The following is a 19,002-nucleotide window of genomic DNA, read 5'->3' on the forward strand; positions in this document are numbered from 1 at the left end:
CTTCCATTCCTGTTGTGCTTCAGAGGACTTCCTTTACTACAGTTTTGCCCCATTCCCTTTTGTTCTGTAAAAGAAAGGGAGACTGACTGACAAGAATGCACAATGATAAACTGCAGTAACATTTTGAGCTCAGCGTTTCTGGAGTTTCACTGTGTAGGCTGCAAAATAGAAACCCCAGTTGACTGTAAAGACATCTAGTCTGGAAGAATACCTCCCTTCCTTTGGCACAGAATATTTTCAGAGGGTGGAAGTCAAGAACCCAGAGTTCTCAGCCCACTTTGGCACCGATTTGATGTAAGACTCTGGGCAAATCATTTGTTCTTCTCCTAATATCTCTATCTGCCTAATGGGAACATTCGCAGGCACCTTATGTGCCTTCTGACAGAAGGGTTGTAAGAAGAAAGACGGTAATGTGTTTGGGATGCTCTAGGCTTTTCCAGAAGAAACACACTTCTCAAATCCAAAACCTGCACATAGGCTTTCAATTATTTACACTTACTGAGAAACAAGGCAGTGCCAAGGATGCAAATCTCTAGGGAATCCAAAAATGTTTTCTTTAAGCGTTTGTTTTCTTTCCATCCAAACCCAAATCTTTGCAGAAGCTGCTGACGAATGGCCAACCTGACAAATATATGTGTCACCTTCTTTGTCTTGCCCACTCTGGTGTGATCAAACATCCCTGATTATTGGCTCAGCCCAGGTTCACACATTTTACCATGTTGTCCCCAGCAGTTCACCCCCACTTGATACTGGTACTCTCATAGAGAGCATCAGAGAGAATCTTATACCCCTATTCCAAGGGACCAGCAAACACAGGGTAAGGCAAAATGGAAGAGATGGGGGGCAGGGGGCAGAGAAAAGAAGAAACTGGCAAATCCTGAGGAACCCATTGAGTAGATCTGAGGCAACTACTGGGCATGTGGAGTGCTCCTTCAACTGAGTACCAGGCTTTCCAGGCCCTTCAGGTAGGTCTTTTAGAGGGGGAGCCCCAGCTTGACAGACTTAAGCTGGGTCCTGGGCCCTGGTGCCCTGAGGGCCATAGCAGCGCTGAGACCTGGGCAGGGCTTAGAAGGACTTTTGACTTTGCCAACCTCTCACATTGGCAATCTCAAGTGACCCTTGCAGTGCCGAGCAGAACAGATTTCTGCAGCTTGGCTTCCAAAATGTTACCACAGATCACTCCCCGCCCCTCCCCCATGGCCTCACTCCCCCTCCACGTGCTTCAGCCTCCCTCTTGCCTTTCCCAGTTAGGGAAGACACCTTGGTTGTGGAGGTGGGTCTAGTCATGTCCACCATCTTGTCTGGGGCCGTGGGGAGCCTGCTTGGGCTTCGGGGGAAAAGCTTGAGAGGGGGTGACTGCACGGTGGCCTGCCGCTCAGGCGAGCCTGCCTCTGAGGGCCCTGTGGCCAAAGTGGCCTTCACTGGGCCTCGGGGCTGACACCCCCTGCATCTGGCCTAGTGTTTGAAGCTTGCCTTTTTCTTGCACTGCCCTCCTCACCCCTGCCTCAGCGACTACGTCACACACACATCCCTTACTCCTGGCCATGTGACTGATGTTGAGTTTTTGCAGAGCCACTAACAACTTTTAACCACAAATGAACAGCTAAGCCAGTGCTCTAATGAGGTTTTCCTGGACATGGGTAAGAAGGGGTATGGGAGCAGTGGATGCAAGACAGCTCATGATGAGGATGTCCTGAAGCCCAGGACGTCTTGCTAGAACAGCTTGTTCAAGCTCAGAGCCTGGAGACTGCTTCAAATTCCCTATCTCCCCCTCTCTCTCTGCCCCTCCCCTGCAAATGCCCTGTCTCTCAAAAATAAATAAATGTTAAAAAATTAAAAAAAGAAAAAAAGAACAGCTTGTTCAGCAGGGCCCTCTATGGTGCCTCCCTGCACTGGGTGACAAGCTGAGCCTACATCCCAATATCTTGCCAAGTCACATATGTTTTATTGGCTTTAACCACCACCACCCCACACACATACACACAAGTAAGTTTCTTTGATTTTGTCCTTTTTAAACTTTTTAGGTATTAATTTTTGTTCACATAGTAGCACAAGCTCTCTGAGAAAGCAAGAGTCCAGAGAACCTTTCTGCTTTCTGAAGAAGGAGGACAAAGTCCCGTTGTCTTTCCAACTGCGGGCAAGATAGATGTAGAAAGTGAGACAGTTCCTGGACAGCTCCAGGACATGCTTTACTTTCTGCAACAGTTTTGGTCTCCAGGTCATTCTATTTAATTCAACAAGTATGTATGGAACTACGTTGTATGTGTTCAGCCTGCAGAGAGTAATGTGTCTTGGAGGAGATGGAAGTGAATGTGATATAGACCTCCTGCTTACAAACTATCATACATTTAAGTCATCTCAGCGCTGTAAGAGTCTGGGGCAAGTGCAGGCTGCTATAGCTTCCATGGGCAGGCCTGGGAAAGCTGCAGGATGTTTGGCTTCAGAGGCCCATAGACACATTTCATCAGGTGGCACCATGCCTTGGTTTCCCATTTGAGAGGCAGAACAGATTTCAAGTTAAGTTTGCGTTCATTTGACCCACAGGCCATAGGAATAGAAATCCTATTCATCATGAGGCCTGAGCCGTTTGACACACAACTACTGATAAAGAGAAAAGAAAGGCGAGCAGGAACCAAAGTCTGCTTTGAACTAGACCCTTCACAGATGTACTTTCTACCCTGCAGTAAAAAAGACCACCAAAAAACCCCTCACACTTTAAAAACAAAACAAAACAAAAAACCCCACACAGCTTGGTCCTAGAAAAGCTAAGGTTATTCAGCCAGCTTTCAGTACCCATGGGAATGCTCTGAGTATGTAAGAGGAAGGAAAAACTGTAAGTGGGATTAGAGCAGGGCCTGTATAACCGGCTGAGCCAGGTCACATTAAGAGGACAAGAGACATGCCACAACATTTACCATCTTTTACAAGCTTACATTTGAGAAAGCGTCATTGCCTCCTTTACTCTTACAATAGGCGTGAATGTTGTTTGCCAAAATCTGTGCTCCAGAAAGTCCAATTTTAAACAACAACTACAAAACGGCCTTGATGAAGTTTGCCATGAAAGACTTCTATCCACTTTGGTAATGAACTGTTCTGTATCTCAAGGGCCCAAAATATGCTTTCCTTGGACCCAGAGGGAAGGAGGCTTTTCTCACTCACTCTGCTCTTCAGATTTCTGCTTGTCCCCTAGAGAGTCCCCAAGTCAGGTCTATGGCTGAAAGCCTTCACCTTCTGTGAACAGAGCAAGAGGGGTTGAAGACCATCTCATAGTGCCCTTCAGAGTGCTGCTAGGGTCTGCAGGGTGCTAGATCACACCTAGATAGAAATCGTCTTTCCCACTGAAGAGAATGACACAGTCATCATGTCTTCAGAGGGCAAAAGCTCTTCCCTCTAGTATTGACCCTCAAGGATTAGCACAATTCTCCATTTGTGGGTCAAATAAATGAGCTCCTAGGTGGTGGAAGACAGCCTATTTTCATGTAAAGGGCCCTGGAATGGACGTTTGAAGACCTGGCCATCTCATTGATTCTGTAACCCATACAACGTGCTTAATCCTTATGAATGTTAGTCTCTCCATCCATAAAACCAATGAGGTTAGATATTTAGTCATTTCTATGCTGTTACTCCATGTTGTTATGAATACATATACTAGTGTTTAGGGGAACATGACATTACTTCTAAAACTAAAAGGGAACTTTGAATGAATGGTCCAAATTATATTCAGGACCCATGTGCTTCTCAAGAGATTCATCATGGTGACCCAATGGGTCAATGGCAGTGATTTGAAGTTACTTCCTTGCTTTGGATGGAGCCAGGAGACCTATGAGGAAATGGATGTTATAACTTGTGGTTTCTTTTTTCCTTTAGGGATTTGGAACAGCTGGAGAAAAGGGAGAAAAGGGAATCCCTGGTTTGCCAGGACCTAGGGTATGATTCTGGAATGTTGCTTGCCTGAGTCTGTCGAGTCACCCAGTCCATATTTTTTTGTCCTGTTTGCATCTTTATGTTATGTAACTTGATTGTCGCCAAAGCTTCTCTTATTTCTCTTCCTCAGCCCTCTGGCAGGTCCCTATGACCTCCTCCTTTTCACTTTGCCCAATTTCCTTGACCTAGTGGCTCCTTTGAATAAGGAATGGCTCCTCAGCCTACTTATTCTCCTTGTCTTCATACATAATTATCTTCTGGACTAAAAGTGGTGTGAGTGTTGTCTTGTTTCATTAAATTTTATCTTGAGGGAATGTGAGCAAGAGTGTGGGTGTTGCAAGAATGGAAGAAAGAGGGCCAAGTACAAACTTTATAGGACAGAAACAAGCCTGGGATGTTCTAGAACATAGTGAGTGATGTTCGCAGTCAACAATTTCCATGAATAACCTCACTTCAAGTGGAGAAATAATTGTTAGTCTCGGTAATTTTAAGTGCTTCAGGCACTTAGGTGTTGGGCTGTAAGCCGTTAGCCAACCTTTAGCCTTAAAGAAGTAACATTTTGGAAAATTATGATTTTAGCTTGATCATAAAACTTGTTAAGAGTCTTTTGAGTATTCAGCAATGTTCACCCATTACCCTGCCATTTCTTTCTCTACTGTCTTGTCTTGAAAAGACATAATCACCAACAAAGAATGCATTTGGGGTGAGAGACAAGAGGTCCTCCCACAATCTATTTAAAAATCTCATGACTTGCAACTAATGCACACTAAGTATAATACCACCCATCCTTTCTACCAAATTCCACCTAGTACTTAAAATGTTTCCATTTGTTTAGCTCTTTAAAAATGCTCTCTGTGGCTATTCACCCTGATGGATTAGTGCTTAGGAAAAAAGTCATTAAGCCAGGTCTAGGAATGTTCTCTTACCTGATTTTAGGATAGGCTAAATCCTGAACTCAGTTGGGTAGCTTTGTTATGTAAGTCTATTGGCTTTTTATAGTGTGAGCTATTAATCTTTCTAAGGTGCCTCCATTCTCTTTACAGGGTCCCATGGGTTTAGAAGGACTCCAAGGCCCTCCAGGGAGTCAGGTATTTTGGTTAATATCATTAAAAGCTCACGTGTAAAGTCTTAATTAAAAGGCCCTCTTGCTTTACTTAACGCCACCATCAGTCCAAAGGGAGCCACTGCTTATAATACAAAATGTCTACCTTTCTTTGATTGGTATAATCTCAGCCACTCTCTTCTTTTGTCTTAACCCAAGAATCTGAGTATCCAGTGTTACCAATCCAGTGTTGTGCCATGGTCATACTTCTTTATTATGTTATCAGCAAGGCCAGCCTGCTTATAACTGTGGCCCTTATGCCTCCTAAGATGCAAGGTGGATACCTTGTCCATATTGCCTTTTGGAACCTTTTACACCCTCCGGACTCAGGTAGAATCCATGCATACTCTGGCATGCCAGCCAAGGTTCCTGTGCCATTTGCCCCGGCTTTGTCCAAAGACCAGTCCCTCTAATGCTCTTAGACATTTGACTTAGTTGTAACTGTGTTTCTGTCGCAGGGCAAGAAAGGGTCCTCAGGTTTCTCTGGGTTTAATGGATTCCCAGGAATTAAGGTAATGTTGGGAAGTGGAAATCTGGGATTGGGGAGGTAGATGGGTGAAGAATTACTATAAATGCTGTTTAGTCTATTTGGTTGCTATAAGAAAATATCACAGACTGGATGGCTTATAAACAACAGAAAATTATTTCTCACAGTTTTGAGGCTTGAAGCCCGAGATCAGGGTGCCAGAATGGTTGAGTGAAGGTCTTCTTCCAGGTCACTGACTTCTCACTGTGTCTTCACATGGTGGAAGGGGCAAGCTGGCTCTCTTGGCCTTCTCTTATAAGGGCATTAGTCCCAATCATGAGGGCTCATGACCTGATCACCTCCCAAAAGCCCTACCTCCTAATACCATCACCTTGGGTTTAGGTTTTCAAAATGAATTAAGGACGGGGGCAGGGCAGGGGGACACAAACACTTGGACTATAACAAATGCCTGCATATGAGATGAAGTATTTTTTTTAACATTTTAAATGTTACTCTTTTCATACGAAGTGCATGAACTACTTTGAGCACACTCATTGAGCATTCCGTAGATACAACTTGATGAGTGGCAGAAGGAGGGGGAGGCTGTAAAAGCAAATCCATCTCTACAAGGAAGAATATTCTACTACTGACATTGTTTAGAACTGCCAAATTTTGGGGTTTTATTATTGTTTTTAAACTCTCTACAGACAATGCATCCCCTTCTTGTCTGTACCTAAGACAGGCCGCTCCCACCACCCCACCTGGATATGCCACTGTATCTGATTCTGATACCCGAGTCTCCCTTTTGGGGACTGAGTCCCCCTTTTGGCAAGTCCTTTGACTTCCTCTGCCTGACATCATTGACTAACAAGGCCAGTGATGGTAGCAGAGTCGTAGGCCTGCTAAGAGTGGGGAAATTTTTGAAAGTGCTCCTTCCTTTGCACCTCTTTGGTGCAGCAATGTTTTCTATTCTTGTGATATGTTTCCCAGGCCCAGAAGCAGATTATCCTGGAGTCAGGTTGCAAAATAAAATTGAGATCCCTTGTTTTTGACAGGTTTGCAATTGAGTGTTGGGCCTCTGGCCTGCCTTATGTTGCCTTCATCTGAAATTTATAGGCTCTGGAATTAACCTATGGACTAGTTGACCCTGGATATCAGGGGTTGCAAGAGGAGAAACCTTCCATTTTCCTGAAGAGTGACTTTGATGGTACATAGATCTTGAGTGATGAGGTCACAGAAATATTTGCGTTTAACATATTGAATCTTTACAGGGTGAAAAGGGTGGCATTGGCCTGCCAGGCCCAGATGTTTTCATCGATACAGATGGTGCTGTGATCTCAGGTGCAACTTTTCATTGATTTGAGTGAAAAAGAAAGGACCAGGAGTTAAAATCTATATTCCCTGTGATTGTTAAAAGGATGTTTCATCAGCCACTGGATTGCTGCTAAACCCCACACCCTCAAGGACCCCTTATGAGTCCTGTACTTAGAAAATCAAACTCCAGTGTCTCTGGACAAAGAAGCCATTGGCTCAGACTGGGCCTGAACTTGCTGAAAATTGTTCTAAGGATGCTTAGGGAAGGACTGATACCCTCCGCAGCCAGGTTGACTGCAGCCTGATACCATGAGACACCTGGAGTCTCATCTACATGATCCCATTCATGTTGGGGTTTGATGATTTCATAGGAGGTGGGAAGTATCCAACTCTTTCCACTGTCTTCTCCAAACATCCATATGCCCAGTGTCTCCAGCTACTCCTTGCTTGAGCAAAGGTTTCTACTATTATACCTCTTCTAGCTGGGTCTCCTAAATTATTTCTTCTCTCTCATCTTCTCTGGCTCATGCCCTGTCTGGTAAATTCATTGAAGCCAAGTTGTTAATGATCAACAGTGGCTTTCTATGTCCCACTTCCAGTGAACCTATGCGCATAATATGAATAGTGGACTTCAACACCTTAACCCAAGTGGTAGACATTTGAGGAATGACAGCAGGTTAGTAGTAGTAGAAAAATGTTCCTAGTACTTACCAGATCTTACCATGGAAGGTAAGCCTTGGCCATACTGGTTCTGAACATTAGTGGAGCCTTAGCTCAAGTGGGCCCATTATCATGTGAGGCCATTAACATTTGAGAGACCCGTGAAGTGCAAGAAAGGCATGTCCACCATGGGGACGTCTCCTTGCAACTCCTCTTGGGCATTTTGTGGCATCTGTGGGCCTTCTCTGGGTTTGCTTATTGTTTTTTTCTTTCATCGCAATACCAGGTTACCCTGGAGACCCCGGTTTGCCAGGCCTCCCAGGACTTAAAGGAGATGAAGGCATCCAGGGCCCACCTGGCCCTTCCGGCATCCCTGGCTTGCCATCTTTACCAGGTGAAGCAAACTAATCCACCCCCTGCACAGATCTGCCCTCTATCCATTCTGGTCTGGATATGTACCTAGCCAAAGTCAAAGGAAAGGTAGACGGTAGTCACTAAGCTCCCCACCACTGGCCCAAGGCTAATGTATATTAGGATAGGACCTGGGTGAGCAGCTTTCCTTTGGCCTGAACAATGTAGCATTGCCAGATAGGCATTCCTATTGAGGTTTGTGATAACCAGAGGGGGCCATTGTTGGCCTGCTAGAACCCTGTCAATCTTCTGTGGATGTACCATCCTAGCTGATGCTTGCCAGAAGGAGCCAACAAAAGCCCAGAGGAGAGTTTGTACCCAGACCCTCACTCTGTGCTTAACTCAGGCACTAAATGGCCCAGGATCCTATGGATGACACCCTTGAAACAACAATTGGAGGAGCATGCCCATATGTCATTCTATAGTAGTAAATAGAGAAAGGACATGCCAGATTCTGAGAGGCCATGGTGACCCAATATAAAGCTTCAAAGACATTGCTTTGAAAGGCATCAGTTTCTAAGTTCCTTGGAGGTGGGTATCTGTAAGGATACCTATGCTTTTAAAGCAACCACTTGGAGGAGGTACAGCTGATCCCACCACTAAGGTTGAAAAATCACAAAGTATGAGGCTGGAGACCGGGTTTCCCTCTCAGGTTTGCCACTAAAAACCTTTGCACCCTTGACCGTGTTTCCCCATGTCTTTGGGACTCAACTTCCCAAGGGGTTAGGCTAGATGATTCCTAAGGACCCCTTTAACTCTGATGCAAGAGAAGGACAAATGCTTTTCCAAATTCTTCCCTTCGAGTTAGTTTCCAGTTTATGCCACTGATTGCAATGTCCCTGAAGAGTAGGGTGACATGAGTAGCCTTACTGTGTGGGCTTATTCTTCCAGGTGTCCCAGGTGCCCTAGGGCGCCAAGGAGTTCCAGGTCTCAAGGGGGACAAAGGAAATCCAGGCCACACCACAACTGGGGCAGCTGGCCCCCCTGGCAGAGACGGTTTGCCAGGCCTACCAGGCCTTCCAGGCCCACCCGGTAAGTCATTCATTTTTCTCTTTGGTGTTGAGACTCAGGTGTGACTCAGATGGCAGAACACTCATGATTTTTGAGGGAGAGAGTATTTCACAGGAGACATAGCCAAGATACACGATGACTGGCAGAGGGACAGTGATGAAGGCCTTGTCCTCTCTGAGTCAGAGCCCTACACCTACAGCTTAGTGACCACAGCACTGAGAGTGCTCATCAAGGAAATGCAAGCTACGGCCACCTCGATGACCAAACACTATCTAATTCCTTCCAATTTCTGTACTCATTTCATCCCACCCTCCACTGTTCTCAGCCCTTCGGCCTCTGGTCTTGCAGCTCATGATGAAGCTACGTTGGCTCTTTCAAGCTCCAGGGGGGTGGGCTGAGAGCCTGAGAAATGGGAAACCAAGCCTGGATCCTCAAGTTGGTTGCTAAAAGCCTCTACAAGGCTTATTTTCCTTAAATCTTCTACCTGAGTATGGAATTCTAGATTTTAAGGGAAATTTAGAAATATGCCCAGCCTGTTTCTTTGTCATCTAAACCCCATGATGTTTGCAGTTTGCACCCATTCCCTCAAACTTTCTGGGGTAGACATTGGGCCTGCTGGCTTCTGGAAGCTATCTGGGTCATTCCTGTACCCTCGGTGTCTAGTCCAGTGCCTGGAACATAGTAGACCTTCTGTAGGTAGTAGTAGAATGAATAGGGCCAATAGGGGATGAGACTTGCTGCAGACTTTAGGCTTTGGTTGTTTATCCCCAAGGATGCTTAGTCCTTAGTGGCTGAGCTGCTCTGCTGAGTCATGAGTCTAGACTTGTGTCAGGCGCTGATATTTCATGCTTCCTTTGTCCTGAAGGTCGAGCATTTGAGACTGGAACACTACAGAACACAGAGCCAGGGTTTCCTGGTCTCCGAGGAGAACGAGGTCCAAAAGGAAACCCAGGCCTCAAAGGAATAAAAGGTAATTTTGTCCCCTTGTATTTCTTTGTTCTCCACACTCCTTGTGAAGGGCTTTCTGAGGAATGAGCAAACCAACAGCCTTGGGAACATGAACAAAAGCAATTTGGGATCTGGATCAGGGATTTGATTATAGAACTGTCAGAAGGGCTGTGTTTAGAGCTCTGAGACTGAGGCTGGCAGTTGAGGTCACATGGGACAAAGTGGCTTGCAGGCTGCTCCCCCTAATCTGTCCACCTCCAGAACCTGTTGCCGTTAGCCCCGGTTGTTTACCAACAAATGTGGCAACACTTTTTAGTTTGCAAGGCCAAGGCTGGGCGCCGCTTATCATTACCTTCAGCCTGAAGGAAAGGACTCTGAACAGGTCAAGACCTGACACTCTGAAACAGCCAACTGGCTCCAGAAAAACAACTACATCCCCTCCCCTCCACCCCAATGTTGAAGGGCTAACTGATTACCTCAGCCTTTGGCCACACCACTCTGTCCATCTTCTTGCTGCCTTTGGGTCATTCCTCTGTTTCATACTCTTGAGGAGCAGATGCTTAAAGCTCAAATAAATCAATTCATTTTAGTTGTAGCCCAGGCCAAGGTGGAGAAAAGGTGAAACTCTAAGCTCCAGAGAGGTTTGGGGATAGCCTACAGGGTTCAAGTTATCTGAGCTCTTTCCCCTTCTCTCACAGAATTAACAGCTCTTCTCAGCCCCAAGCAGAGTGGTCCTAACTTACTCTTCCCCTTTCTCATTGCCGAATCATAAAATGTCACTACTTAAGTATAGGAGTTGAGAAGTTTTTAAAAGTTCCATCTCTGTTGTTCAGCTGTTAAGAGGCCTATTTGGAGGGAAAGGAGATTGAACTGCAAGTTTTGACTTAGGATATTAACCTTGGCCCTTCTGTGACTCACTACAGAGCTAACGTACTTCCTGATACCACTCTTGCTCCTAAAAAAAGAGATAACTCTAATGTTCCCCCTTCCATATTCCCATGGGACCAGAAGGTGTTCCCTAAGTCTGGAATAGTGATGGTGATTCTCAAGCTTCACTGTATATGAGAATCACCTAAGGGAGATTACTAAAAATTAGATTCTTGGTTCTGGCCTCCTGAGAGTCTGCTTTATTAGAACTGGGGTAAGGCCCAGCAAGCTGCCTTATGAACAGGCAACATACCTGACTGTGATCCATGGATCACACTTGAGAAATACTACAGACGGTTCTTTCTGAGTTTCAGGGATTATCAGTTTTCTAAAAGTAAAAAGAGGCCCTTCAGGATGTTAGGGGGCCTTAGGGTCACCTACACTGGCCTAAATTCTTAGACATGGCATAATCATTGGGATAAATTTCCAGACCATAAGTATGAAAGGTATAGGTGGCTGGGCTATAGTGTTAGTGACTCCTTGATACCTCTTCAGAGGTGTCTTGCTGAAATCCCTGTCATACATTGACTTGACACTTGTCTCTATGCACAGAAGACAAGAGAAAAGACATTATGATGAAGAGAACTTTTGAGTGGCTTAGATTCTAGATCCAACTGGCTAGCATAGGTTAGTGCTTCTTAACTCTGGCTGTACATTAATTAGACTCACTGATCACTGGGTTGTCTCTCCCGAGACTAATGAAATTCAAATCAGTGGTACAGATGTACTTTGATGGAGAGTAGACTTGGTTCATAAACCTCGTTCGTGTGAGTTTGTTCTCAGTGGACCTTCTGATTCCCTCCATGGAGTTGTTCAAGTCAAGATTATCAAGATTATCGCTGTTGTATCATCTTTTTTCTTAGAAGGATGGTTCACTTTGTTTAATGTTGCCTTTTTCTCTTCCAGGGGACTCAGGATTTTGTGCTTGTGACGGTGGTGTCCCTAACACTGGACCACCTGGGAAGCCAGGCCTTCCTGGGCCACAAGGTCTCATTGGCCTTCCAGGCCTTAAAGGAACCAGAGGAGATCCAGGCTCTGGGGGATCACAGGGCCCGTCGGGGACTCCAGTAAGTCTTACCAAACTTTGACCCTCATGGAGCAATGGGAGCTTTCCAGTGCCCATTACTCCTCCCCAATCATGTTCGTAAAACATAGGAAAGACAGATGGAAATAAGACAAAGCTTCAGGTATTTGATCTGTAATATAAAAAAGCCAGACTAGCTGATCTCTGAAGTCCCTTTCTGCTTTGACCTACCTATGTTCTCTCCCTTCCCCCTTTCTTTAATCCCTCTCTTCAGTCCACAAAATTATTTGTATTTGTCTAACCCTGTGCTGGGCCTTGAAGATGAAATTGAATTAAGACAGGGTTACCATCCTCAAAGATTTCAAAGATTTAGAAAGGATAAGAACATAAATGGGCAGTCATAATCCCAGATGAGGACACTGAACAGTGCCCTGAACAGTGCCAAAATGTTACCAAGGTTCTGCTTTAGGTCCGACCTATGCTAGGTGATGTCTACATCTCCTGATTGTTCCCTTTTGTCTCTTTTGCAGGGTTTGTTTGGACCTCGGGGCCCTACAGGCCCCAAAGGAGAGAAAGGGGAGCCAACTCTAAGTTCGAGATCAGGAATGTCAGGGGAGCAGGGTGATCCTGGCCCCCAGGGGCTCCCTGGTGAGACAGGAATCCCAGGCAAGGATGGAGTACCAGGTTTACCAGGTCTTCCAGGCCTCCCGGTAAGTTGATGGTTCCTGGGTGATTAGCTCTATAAATCCTCACCTCTGACTTAGTGGGGGTCCTGATGGCCACTAGACCACGAGACGGGGTAGAACATCTCCTTTAGCCTTTGCCACTGACACTCTTTGCTCTGTGCTTTTCCTTTCTGTAAAATAGGAATCTTTTCCTCAAAATAGGTCGTTGCCTCATTTGAGAAATGCTAGTACCCATTGACCATATCACTGAAAATGCTTTAGATTCTCAGTAGCTTTCCCTTGCAAGTAATCCAGCTGCGTTCTGTGACCCACACCCGGCCAAGGACTGTCACCCTGCTCTAGTTTCCTGCCCCGTCCCCACCACTGATCTAGAATATTTTGTTTTATCATATCATCAAGGGTTCACAAGCTTCATTTCCCTGAACTAAATCAGAGGAATTGATTGATAAACTAGAGTGATAGAGAATCTTAACAACAACAACAACAACAACAACAACAACAAAACAAACATTAGCCATGCTGGCTACCTCTTTCCTATGGTCAGAAGACTCTCTGGATAAATCTTTAAGTTGGGATTTTATTCTTTCCTATGTGTTCTCTAGGGTGATGGTGGACAGGGCTTCCCAGGTGAGAAGGGGTTACCAGGACTTCCTGGTGAAAAGGGCCGCAGTGGTCCAACTGGTCCCCCAGGAATTGGACTGCCAGGATCTCCTGGACCTCGTGGGCTTCCTGGAGATCAAGGAATAGATGGATTACCCGGGAAGCAAGGCCTCCCTGGACTTCCGGGTGAGTCATGGAATCAGATGGCCTTGGACTTGAAAAACTGACCCTTTGTAAAGTGTAGATATGACCCACGTACATGAAATGTGTCATAAGGAGAGTGTTGGCTGGTTATAATCACTCCTTGCCATTTTTAAGGGTTTTCATGCAGAAAAAGGATCATAATTGTACATAATTGTGGTACACTTACACAGAGCAATCTAGATTTTAGTTCTACTTAGTAAAAAAAACAAAACAACAAAACTTCCTAACAGAGCAATCTGAAAATGTAACAGAGTTGCCTTGGGAAGTTGTGAGCTCATAATCCCTGGAAAATTTCAAGCAGATGCTGGATGGCCATTTGCTACAAGTATCATTGAAGTATTGAGTGGGAGACTGGATAGGTGTCCTCTTAAGTTGTATAGTACTATCATCACCAAGGAAGAACCTTTCCTTAATTCATGAAATCTCAGATTGAGAAGAGACTCTACTTGTATCTAGTCTAATCTTTATTTCACACCTTAACCACCTCGCATTTGTATAGCTTCTTTCTCTATCAGCATTTTGGGATTTGTAAGGAGTGCCAGTCCTGCTTGTAGATTGGGAAGGTGCTATGTTAATAACTCACCTTCTTCCATACAGCTAGGATAGGTCTTCATCCCAACTTGTGTTTCCATTAGTGGTACCACCCTTCTTATTGTCCTCTGAAGTTTGAAATTTGAAATTCACTTCTTATTCTTCACTTGCAGTGCTTCTCATATTCTTTCTTTCCTCTTCTTGCTACTAAGTTCTCATTATCTCACACCTAAGCTTATCAAATACCTGCATGCTTGTTGGAATAAATGAATGGTTGGAAGGAAGGATAAGTGAATGGATAGATGGATGAGTCAGTGAATAACAAACAGCTTCTGAAATGGTTTCTCATCTCCTACCTCCAGACCTTCCCCACTCAGTTCTGCTATGAACACTGTTGCCAATTCAATATTTGTAAAGTACTGATATCATCATGTCTTGCCCCTAGTCCAAAGCCACAAGCAGTTGCCTTTTTCTGGAACGCTTTTCCTCTTTTTTTTTTTTTTTCTATGCAGTCAGATTTTATCCATCTTTCAGGGTACAAGCCCCACTTCTCCACTAAACCTTCTCTTGACCTCCACAGCATATGTCATTGCTACTTAAATTATGTGTTGTCTTCCATTAATGGTTTTAGTTTTCCCAACTGCTTTGTAAGTGTTTGGATACTAAAGAAGGCAATTCTTTTTAGCATTTCTTGATTTTCCTAGTATAGTGCAGTGTTACATAAGAAATTAATATATATTCACAGAAAAAAAGGGACTTCTCAATAACCAAAGGGCTATTTCTTAGACCTATTTCTTTTCGTCCTACCTTGTCACCTTGAAGAGTTACCAAAAAAAGAAGACATAAACCAGGTCTTGTCAGTGTTTATTGACTTTAAAATCTACTTGTATTTATTGGTATACTAAGGATATAGGTTAAAAATTGATGATTAAAGATTCTTAAAACCAAGTCATATTTCAGTTTACAGATCCTTATGAAGGCTGTGAGGAATTTCATCAAACTAAAGCATTCTGCATTTGAAAGTCCTGGTGTTGGCTACAGCTTTGCCTCCAGCTTTGTTCCCAGAGATATTATTCACGGTCATTCCATTACCCCCTGTGCCAATTGGGTCTTTATTCTAGGCCAACCATTTACGTAGGCAACTGGATTTTAAACTGACTTATAAACTGAATTACCTATGTACTTACACACACTCAAATCTGGCTATTATCAACATTCTGACTGCTTGAAAACAGGCTGAGTCAACAGAAGGAGGCCCATGGGACCATTTCTATCTTAAACATCTAGGCCCCAGACACAGAAAGTTCTTAGGAATATAGTGATACCGTAAACTCCAGCCTGAGAGATGTCCTATGCAGAAAATGTTCTTGTTGCAGTACCAAGACTTTCAAAAAATTACTTCAATAAGAGCATTAGCTTTCTTTTTCTCTCCATGGCAACCACGCATAGCTCCTCAAACCTATCTTTTTCTTTCCACACAATTTTATTTATTTTTTTCTTTCGTAGTTTATTGTCAAGTTGGTTTCCATATAACACCCAGGGCTCATCCCCACAAGCACCCTCCTCCATGCCCATCACCCCCTTCTCCTCCCCCCACCCCCATCAGTCCTCAATTTGTTCTCAGTATTCGAGAGTCTCTGAGGGTTTTCCTCCCTCCTCTTTCCACACAATTTTAAAAAGACATAACTTCGGAGCCCCTGACATTTGCACTGTGGCCATTACTGTTGCCATGAAAACCAAAGATGCCATTCTTTAAATGCACTCACTCCAACTGGTGGTGGCCCAGGCTAAAGAAGCTGCATTGCCAGGAAAAAGGATGCAGTCACTAGAAGCCTTCCAACTTAGTGGTCTGAGTAATTACAAACCTTGGATGAGCAGACAACTGGCTGTTTCCAAAGAGGCTCTGATCCAGATGTTCTCAGGAGTCAATCACCCCGGTTATTACTGAACAGCGACTGTGTCCTTGATCCTGTGTGGGTGCCAGCTCTCTCCATTCAATCCACATAGGGAATTTGATTGGTGGGCATACCCAGGCTGCAGACAAGACTTCCTTTGGGCCTCAAGGGACTTCTGTCCAGGTTTAATTTTCTTCTTTACTTGATTGGTCTAGGTGACTGTTGCTGCAAGGAGAGCATTGATAAAGGAGGCTTAGACGCAGAGGGAGGTGAGAGCTAGCTCAGTCTCGAGGTTCTCAAACTCTGATGTTGCCAAAATCTCTCTTTCCTTTTGTTCACCTTTCTCTCAAACACTCATGATGGCTTGAGTGCCACGCTGGAGCCTCTGGCTAGGGAGGGGTGCACAAAGGCTGACATTATCACTCCTGGTTTCTAGGAGGGGATACAGGAGTAAGTGAGCATGCAGTCGCTGAGGGGGATTGATTTCCTTCACCATGCATGTTGATGGCTTGGCTGATGTCTGTTAGCTGGGGTCATAACTTTCCTTCGCAGGTAGCTGGAAGGATGCACACATGTCTGATGTTTATTCACTGGACCCAGAGTAAACTGAAATGTTAGAATCTTGATAAGCGGAGATGCTTCTTATTTTGAAGATGAATTTGGGCATTAATGGGGAAAATGCTGACTAATTAGATCACGTGTTATAGAACAGAACATGGATAGAGCTGATCTCTGCTTTATTGAGGAGAAGGCTCTGAGTTCAGGAATGTGAAGTAGAAGACGGAGATGTAATGTAAAAGAGCCAGAAACCAGGATGACTTGAAGGTCTTACCTTCTCAGCATTTTGACCCTCCGCTTGCATACATGAGTGTGCTGTGGCATACAGGCCTGGTCTAAGGCAAGAGGAAAATATCCCCTTGATTTCCATCTTCCTTTTCATCATTATTTGTCCTGTCATGGAACCTTTCCAGATGCCTGTCATTGGACCCATCCTCTAATGGTTTGTTTTTAATCTGGCTGTTGCAGGCAAAGAGAATTTATGAAACTTATCTGATGAATTGAGTGAGGATGGATGGTTTACATTTGGACCCAGCACAGAGATATTTGTGTTTTACTATTTGTTTTGTAAGGCTGAAAGCAATGAAACTGCAATGTTTGACACATTGGAGTCAATGGGCTATTGAAAGAGTTGGGGCAGGAGAACCTTCTGTGGGATCCCTCTCATGATACCATCTAGGGAGGCAGTTCTTCAGCCTAGTCCAAGGTACTGAGGCCCAAGCTGAGGACAGGACTGGCAGTCCTCACCCAGTGAGGCATCTTGTCATAAGGTGCTCGCCTATAGGTTATAGTTCCACAGTAGGGAAATAGCCCTGAGAAACAGCACCATCATTTCAATGCCTGGCAGGATGGAGATGGGTGTGACCACTTATGGAGCAAGATCAGGCCTATGGCCATCTCTACACCTGTGGAAGTATGACTACAGGACCCTGAGGTCTAAAAGGCAGAAAGTTGCCACCCAGGCTACAAAGTAGTGTCACTAACCTGACGAAGGTAGAAACCAGGGGCTGTCATTGGAGGAGCTCTTCTGAATGCTTCTCCTTAAATAAGATGATGAAAAGCTACCGTTTGCTTAGCAACTGCCTGGGTGCCAGGTACTGTGCAGAATGCCATTAGCATTATTTCATACAATCCTCACAAATGCCACATGAGAAAAGTAGCTCCCGTTTTACACATGAGGCTCAGAGAGGTTAAGAATCTTGCCCAAACAGCTGGTTAGTAGCAGAACTAGGATACAAGCTTAGGTCTGTCTGGCTGGGTGTCTATAATGTATTGGTTAAGAGTTACACTATCTTGTTCAATTCTCCATTTTGCTTTGGGAATAGAACAAGTGCGGAAGGAATGCCAGCTATTGAGGAAGCAGTCTGAATCATAGGTTGTAGACATATTTTTAAGAAATGCAATTTGTGATTTATTTTAGGTACAGGCAAAAACTATAGCAGTTTACTTGAACCGTTGGCTCTGGGGCTTAAAACAGGCCTTGGGGGTGGTTCTAATGAACCGGCAAGGCCAATTTTAATTAGCAGAGCAATTGTTCGTGCATGGCCCTTGAGGGAGCCTACACAAAATTTGTTCATCGGGATTTTATTAAACCTCCCCTCTGTGATCTTGTATAGACTCCTTTTATTTGCATTATGAACGAGCAAGGAAGAATTTGCTAGGGGAAAGTCTATGAATGCCAATTTCAATGTCTTGAACACTGAAATTGAGTACCGCTTCTCCCTGAGTACCAGAGTTGACATTTTCAAAGAAGGACCTGAGGGAATGGTCATTGTTTGTCTGTCATGACCAAGAGAGTGGCCTTCAGCGTTTGCCTGGTACAGAAATACAGCTACCTCTGGCCCATGGTAATTGTCAATAGGTTTCTGTAGATCCCAAGTGAGGTGTGTCAATAGAACCAGATGGTTTAGGAAAAGAACCCAATGGTTTGTTTTCATTCCAAGAAAAGGGCAGACATGTGAACTTGAGGGGGCTTGTCTTCAAACCCTCCAATCTAAACACATGGCTATAATGGATCCTTAGGACTAGCCCCAAGCACCCATCTGAGGGAGAGGCATCATGTGAGGGCAGGGTGAGAAGGTCACTACCATTTGCTGCTGCTCCTATATAGGCTACCTCTAGAAAATCTTGCTAGGGAGCATCTACTGCATAGGTAGATGTATAGGTAGATGCCTGCCCACTGGACATTGATGGTTTAGGAGGTGACATTCTGGCACTTGGATACTAGGAGTACTCTTACCTATAAGCAGTTGCATTAGGGGTAACTCCCAAGAGCTTCTGATGCCAGGATTCTTCTGCATGGGCTCCCAGCTGCTGGGTGGGAAGAACTTGGTTGGCCCATCCAATGGAATTGGAGTAAAGGAGCATGCTAGGAGAGCCCACCTGATTTGACGGGTTCACCAGATGCTTACACGTTGCCATTTACAGGGATCACCTTGCCGTGTATAATTCCTGGGTCATACGGTCCATCAGGCTTACCAGGAGCTCCCGGATTCCCAGGTATGTAATGAGGCCAGAGAAAGCCATGGAACAGACTTGTAAGGGCCATGGGCCAAAGGAAACAGGGCATAGCCTAGTAGCATTTGGGGGTACACATTCTTCCTGAGGGGGCAGCCTTGAGGATTGAGGCAATAGAACGGCGCCTGGAGAGGTTCGTGTGGGGAGGTAAGGGTAAGAGGCCCTCCAAGAGACTAGGATTCTTGAGTGGATATCACAAATGAAACCAACTGCACTGACTTTCC

At 44.8% G+C, this 19,002-nt stretch overlaps 1 protein-coding gene across 1 annotated transcript in view; it reads left to right on the forward strand.

Annotated features, from left to right (window-relative positions):
• LOC120232682 (collagen alpha-6(IV) chain-like) overlaps positions 1–19,002 on the forward strand; it is a 69,184-nt gene that overhangs the window by 24,740 nt on the left and 25,442 nt on the right. Inside the window, exons 12-23 of the mRNA XM_039233538.1 lie at positions 3,868–3,927; positions 4,968–5,012; positions 5,485–5,538; positions 6,764–6,833; positions 7,753–7,860; positions 8,769–8,909; positions 9,754–9,858; positions 11,670–11,830; positions 12,318–12,497; positions 13,076–13,259; positions 15,919–15,972; positions 18,689–18,760. Of these exons, the coding sequence (XP_039089469.1) occupies positions 3,868–3,927; positions 4,968–5,012; positions 5,485–5,538; positions 6,764–6,833; positions 7,753–7,860; positions 8,769–8,909; positions 9,754–9,858; positions 11,670–11,830; positions 12,318–12,497; positions 13,076–13,259; positions 15,919–15,972; positions 18,689–18,760 (1,234 nt within the window). The remainder of the gene's footprint in view (positions 1–3,867; positions 3,928–4,967; positions 5,013–5,484; positions 5,539–6,763; positions 6,834–7,752; positions 7,861–8,768; positions 8,910–9,753; positions 9,859–11,669; positions 11,831–12,317; positions 12,498–13,075; positions 13,260–15,918; positions 15,973–18,688; positions 18,761–19,002) is intronic.

This window comes from Hyaena hyaena, unplaced genomic scaffold (assembly GCF_003009895.1).
Source record: "Hyaena hyaena isolate Hyena2069 unplaced genomic scaffold, ASM300989v1 scaffold_77, whole genome shotgun sequence".
Taxonomy (NCBI): domain Eukaryota; kingdom Metazoa; phylum Chordata; class Mammalia; order Carnivora; family Hyaenidae; genus Hyaena; species Hyaena hyaena.